This window comes from Lipotes vexillifer, unplaced genomic scaffold (genome assembly GCF_000442215.2).
Source record: "Lipotes vexillifer unplaced genomic scaffold, Lipotes_vexillifer_v1.1 scaffold425, whole genome shotgun sequence".
Lineage (NCBI taxonomy): Eukaryota > Metazoa > Chordata > Mammalia > Artiodactyla > Lipotidae > Lipotes > Lipotes vexillifer.
Genome location: NW_006785433.1, coordinates 1,540,639 through 1,546,701, shown reverse-complemented (window position 1 = coordinate 1,546,701; position 6,063 = coordinate 1,540,639). Strand labels below are relative to the sequence as shown.

Here is a 6,063-nt window from a genome sequence, read left to right as displayed (position 1 = left end):
CCATTTCAAACGCAAGGAAATGAAGGGTCAGAGAGGTTGAGTGACGGGCCTGAGGTCAGACACTGCACAGTGGTGGGGTTTTTATTTTGTCTCCCCTGCTGTAATGGGTCAGAACCGAGACAACACCACACTGAGAGAGATCCTTGGCTTTATACCCCAAGACCCCAAGGGGCAAGAATGAGCATGAGGCTGGGCAGAGCCTGCGGAGTTCCTGCCAGGCACTCACGCGTCTTCCAGCCCAGCGGTTCCGCCCTCACTCTCCAGAGACGTGTCTCTTGCCTTCTCTGACCCCGGCAGTCCTGACAGCCGTCAAGCTCATCACCTCTGAGATCAGAAAGACTGGGAAGTAGACATTAGTGGCTGTGAGCTGAGGAAACACACAGAAGAGCAATTAAAGTGGTGCATGGGGGTAAGCTTGCCTTTAATGGTTTGCAGCTGCAGAAAGCATTCGCCTCCCGCTTCGGGCTCTGCCCTGCTGCTGCGGCTGCCTGTCTGTATTTCGCATCCTGACCAATTAGATCCCCATGTGTGCTGCAGGCGTGAAAAAATAGAAAGTGAATAATCCTTCATTCTCTGCATAGCGAGCAGCTTTGATCCTCTGGCGTGGGGGCCCTGTTCCATCAGAAAGTGCACCTCTTCTCAGTTTTCTTTTTTTTTTTTTAACTCAGTTTCCTTGTTTCAAAATGACATTAACCTCCACCCAGAGACCTGTGAAATGACCACAATTCATCTTCAGACCCCTGTGATCAAAGCTGGGTTGGGGTTTTTCTTCATCTCTTTTTTAAACTCTTGCTACACAGCCCTTCTTTCCTCACATTGGTTTGCTGCCAATGTTTCCAGGCTGAAATCAAAAGGAATCATCTATTAATATCAGGCTCCTGCAACAAGGGCACCATTGTCTGCTTCATTGCAGAGTACCTATGGTCCTCTGGTGAGAGAGAGAGAGAGAGAGAGAGAGAGAGAGACGGTGTGTGTGTGTGTGTGTGTGTGTGTGTGTGTGTGTGTGTGTGTGTGTGTGTGTGTTCAGATAAGCAGTTTCAAAATGAGCAGGAAGAGAGGGAGTTAATCCTGGTTTATTTCAAATGTGAGATGAATCTCAGTGACTCTGGCTATAGATTCAAATACTGATCGCCTGTTCGACTTTGAAAGCATTAAGATCTCAGAAGCATATTTGGTAGGAGACCTATTTTAATGCTATAAATAACGTTGTGGTGAAGCTGCTTGTGGTGGTGTAGGGGTACGGGCAATAAAGGAGGTGGTGGTGAGGAGGAAGGGGAGCTGGAGGTGGTAGGGATGGTACTGGTGTTGGTGTGAAGAGATGCAGGTAGAGCAGGCGGAGGGTGTGCAGGAGCTGGGTGGTCATAGTGATGATGGTATCAAAGAAATGGAGGATGGAGTGGCTATAGAGGTAGTGAAGGGGAAAGTAGAGGAGATGGTTTGGTGGTGAAGGTGAGAGAGGTAATGGAGGGAGTGGAGGAGGAGGTGAAGGATACGGTCATGGTGGGAGTAGAGGCAGTGGTGGTGAAGGACATGGAGGAGGGGGTGCAGGATACGGTGATGGTGCTGCTGGTGGTGGAGGTGGTGGTGGTGATGGAGGTGGTGGTGGTGGAGGTGGTGATGGTTATGATGGTGGTGGTGGTGGTGGTGGAGGCGGTGATGGTTATGATGGTGGTAGTGTAGGTGGTGGTGGTGGTGATGGTTATGTTGGAGGTGGTGGTGATGGTGGTGGTGGAGGTGGTGATGGTGGTGGTGGAGGTGGTGGAGGTGGTGATGGTGGTGGTGGAGGTGGTGGAGGTGGTGATGGTGGTGGTGGAGGTGGTGGAGGTGGTGATGGTGGTGGTGGAGGTGGTGGAGGTGGTGATGGTGGTGGTGGAGGTGGTGGAGGTGGTGATGGTGGTGGTGGAGGTGGTGGAGGTGGTGATGGTGGTGGTGGAGGTGGTGGAGGTGGTGATGGTGGTGGTGGAGGTGGTGGAGGTGGTGATGGTGGTGGTGGAGGTGGTGGAGGTGGTGATGGTGGTGGTGGAGGTGGTGGAGGTGGTGATGGTGGTGGTGGAGGTGGTGGAGGTGGTGATGGTGGTGGTGGAGGTGGTGGAGGTGGTGATGGTGATGATGGTGGTGATGGTGGTGGTAGTGGAGGTGGTGGTGGTGGTGGTGGTGGTTATGATAGTGGTGGTTATGATAGTGGTGGTGGTGGTTATGATGGTGATGGTGGTGGTGGTAGTGGAGGTGGTGGTGGTGGTGGTGGTGGAGTTGGTGGTGATGGTGCATATAAAGGAAGTGGAAAAGGAAGTAAAGAGGTGGTGTGGGAGGTGATGGTGGTGGAGGAGGCGGTGAAGGGTGAGCAGAGTTACTGAAAACAAGAACCAGCTGCTGTCTGTGCTTCCATCATCCTGTCTCAGCAGATCCCACAAGCTGGGAAGGCTCAAAAGCTTACCCCATGAATCCTCGGTTTCACCCAGGTGTATGTAAATCTCTTCCTCCTGCTTCACTGGGCAGGTTTTGTGTGTTGGTCACTCCCAGCTGAGGGCTGCTTGGATAGCCCTTGTTGGAAACAGCTCTCCCTGGATCAGTATCTCATAGACGTAGGTCCACATCATCCAAGTCCATGACATGCATCCACTGCAGTGTAAACCTTCTGGGACTGGCAGGTAGAGGCAGGGAAGCGGTGGGGTAGAGGTCAGCTGGGTCACCCAGATTGAGTATGCTTAGGGCTCTTGAGTGAACTGCATGATTCAGTAAGAAAAAAGAACTGGGAGTCCTGGGGCCTGGGGCCTAGCCCTGCCTCTGATAGCTGTATGGCCTCCAATGGGCCACTTTCCGCTCCATTCCCCAGTCTCCCACTGTGTGAAATGAGATCATTGAATCAGAAGAGTTCTGCCAGCTCTGACCCTTGTCTTCTATTTTGGAGAAATTAAGGCAAATATTAGAGCTTTGCTTGAGTTCCATCCTGACTTTCTGAGGATGGAGTTTTATTTCCCATTTCTTCAGTTTGTGTCCTTTTCTGAAGGCAGAACAGAGTGGCCCTTAATTTACCTGTGTCAGCCTTGGGTAAGTGGGTGGGTTACATGACCCAGTGCCCATTATCCTCAAGCCATCACCACAACCAGGTTCAGATCAAAGTCAAACTCATTCTTCCCATACCTGCCTTAGAGGAAAGGTCACAAGTTCTGGTGAGAGGGTTCCAAAGTGGCCTGTTATCACCTGTCATTGCACATTGCCAGAGATGAGAAATGCAAGTCAGAACCTAGAATAAAGCTGGACTCTTCCAGACCAGAGAGTAAGCAATTGACCTTGGTCTAAGGAAGCTGGCAGAACTGGAGCAAGGGAGGGCATGGGGCAGGAAGGGCAATCTAGGGGGCAGATTCTTTGCTGCTGATCAAGAGTCAGGACAGTTGCTGGTAGTGAACTTTTCCACCAAAGGACAAAATTGCCCTTGTCAGGATGCGGCGGTGTGGCAGGAGCAGTGGATTTGTAGTCAAAGACTTGGCATTGCAGCTTCTGAGACTTTGAGTACATAGCTTCCCTTTTCTAGACCTCAATTTCCTCCTTCCCGTTGTAATGGGACAATAATAACGCCAGCACCAATGTTGCCCTGAGGGTAAGATCACTTTGCAAACTGCTCAATATTTGATAAGTGTTAAAGGATTTTTATTCCTATAGCTCCCCTTGACTTTGAACTTGACTTGATGGGGTAGCTAGGAGGAAAGGTGAGCTGGATGGGAGCTGTTCTGACACACCTGAGCAGCCTGCGGCCATTGCTGATTTAATTACAAATTTCCAGCTGAGAGGGCACCACTTAGGCACCTGTAATTGAAATGTTCTCAGAGGGGCACTGGCTGTAACCCCATTTGAATGCCTCAAAAGATGTAATTAGCCAACTGAAGAGCCAGGCCTTGAAAAGAAGGGACACAACATTTCCTGAGTATCGACTACATGTCAGGCTGGGTGCCTTTCACGGATAATTGAGGTTAATTCTTATAAGGTAGAAATTATGATCTTTGCTTTATAGATGAGGAAACTGAGGCTTGGAGAGATTAAGTGAAGTGCCCAAAGTCATAGAGCTGAATCTAAATTCAAACCCAGGTCTGTCTGTCTACATCGCCATCATGCCATGGTGACGTCTTACCAAAACAAGTTGAAATTTTTCTCTGATTGATTTTTAAATAAGTCTATCATGGCTTGCCTGACTCTGGATCCCCAGAGTTGACACTGGTTTCTGAAGGCCAGCTCCCCTGACCACGATCAGCCACCAGGGACGGTAGGAGAAACAGTACGAAGGAAACCTTGAGAACTATTTCCCAGCATTCATTTCATTCCTCTCAGAAGGGGAATCTAAAGGTGCCTCCAAAAAAAGCAAAGGAAAAAAAAAAAAGCCTTCCTGGACAAACTCCAAGGGGAAGGAACTTTGTTGTTCTTGGTTTTATTTGCTCGAGGGCAAGAACAGGATTGCTTAAAAGCTTTGTAAATGGCACACAGGTGATGGGGTCTGGCTTGCTGGTGCTGGTGGCACTCAGGATATGGCAACCACGGGATGCTTAGTGAAGGGGCTCAAACATCCCTTCCATCTCCTGGGTCCTAAGATCATTCAGGTTCAGAGCGGCGACACTAAGTCAGAAGGAAGAGGATATGTGATGTGCAGGAGCTTCTGTTTGGATGGAGATGGAAGCATGTAGCACTTTGCTTGTTCCGCCCTGTTGAAAGGCTCCACTGCCCTCTTTTCCACATCTGGATCCTTCTCATCCTTTGGGTCTTAGTTTAAATGGTACCTCCTCAGAGACGCCTTCTCAGATGATCAGATCCGAAGGCTCTCTTCTCCTAGCTCACCTTCCTTTCCCAGCAGAGGTGCACTGGTCACAATTTGTAATGATACGTTTAGTCATTTACCTGAGTCAAGTCTGTCTCCACACCAGACTCTTAGACCCACGAAGACGGGCACCACCAGGACGGTCTATTTCTTCACCATGTTTTACTGAGTGCCCAGTACATGGTAGGATGCATGGATAAGTGGAGCTGTTAGAACAAAGGAGTTCTTATGCGTGAAGGGGTGAGCTGCGTGGGAAACCTAAGTATATGGAAGGAAGGGAAGGGAAGACCCAATTCTAAGCAGTTTTAAGGATGAGAACATTTATTGCAGCACCTAACGAGGAGCCTCGCAACAGGCGCTTCCAGAACTGGCCCCACAGTTGCAGGCTGTCCTTGTAGACAGTGGGATTAAGAAAGAACATACATCTTCACTAATTAAAGAAAAGTTTTGAATTGCAATTGTTCCCCAGTTCATTGACGTAATGGTAAAGCTTCATAGTTCAGAAATGCTAAGCCATTCGTTAGACATCTGCTGTGAAATTAACCCCCAATCCCTGCAGCTGAGACATTAGACCTGGGCCCTTTTCCTGGAAGAGACTAAGTTAAAGAGGTTCGTGTATGGAAACCACTGGGGAGCGTCACCTATAAATGGCTGGGTGGTGAGACTTAAGAAGGACTAGGAGCCTCTCCTTTCCCATTCCCTACCCCCAGCCTTGGCCCAAGTCTTCCTGTTAGATTTCAGAAATTCCTTGATTATTGTATATTCCTTGGATTGTACACCTGGTTGCTTAATTGGCCTCTCCATGGGCTGTCTAATAGATCTCTTGAACTTAAAGCATTTAAAATCAATTCTTGGCTACCTCTACCCCTATGAATTTGCTTCTTACCCAGTCTTCTCCATATTGGGAACCGTACCACCATTCACCTCTTCTCAAGCCAAAATTTATGAGTCTTTCAGGCTTTGTTGCTTACTGCCTGCAGAAATCTCTGAAGCAGGACTGTCTCTCTGCTTGGAGAGCTTGTGGAAACTCAGGAAAAATGCATACAAATTTATACTTTAAAAATTGTCCTGCCATAAGACTGAGGCTCTGCAACCAGGGAAAATCTGCATCTGTCTGAGTCTTGACTTTACCTGGACAAATCGCCACCGCTTTAAGCCTCATTCCTCATCTGTAAAGTAGGGAAAATTGTAGTAGAGACCACTTCATGGATATATATGCAATATATTTAATATATGCAAATATATTTGCATGCAAAATA

The 6,063-nt window shown here is 48.6% G+C and overlaps 1 protein-coding gene across 1 annotated transcript; it reads right to left on the bottom strand.

The window, feature by feature from the left end:
• Positions 1-253: 253 nt before the first annotated feature.
• LOC103081138 (putative uncharacterized protein DDB_G0275629) lies at positions 254-2,060 on the bottom strand (the record flags this gene model as incomplete). The annotated part of the gene is made up of 3 exons (XM_007457598.1): positions 254-367; positions 1,653-1,709; positions 1,917-2,060. Coding segments are annotated over 3 exons (315 nt in total), but the record flags the coding sequence as incomplete, so codon positions are not given.
• Between the last annotated feature and the right edge of the window lie 4,003 nt (positions 2,061-6,063).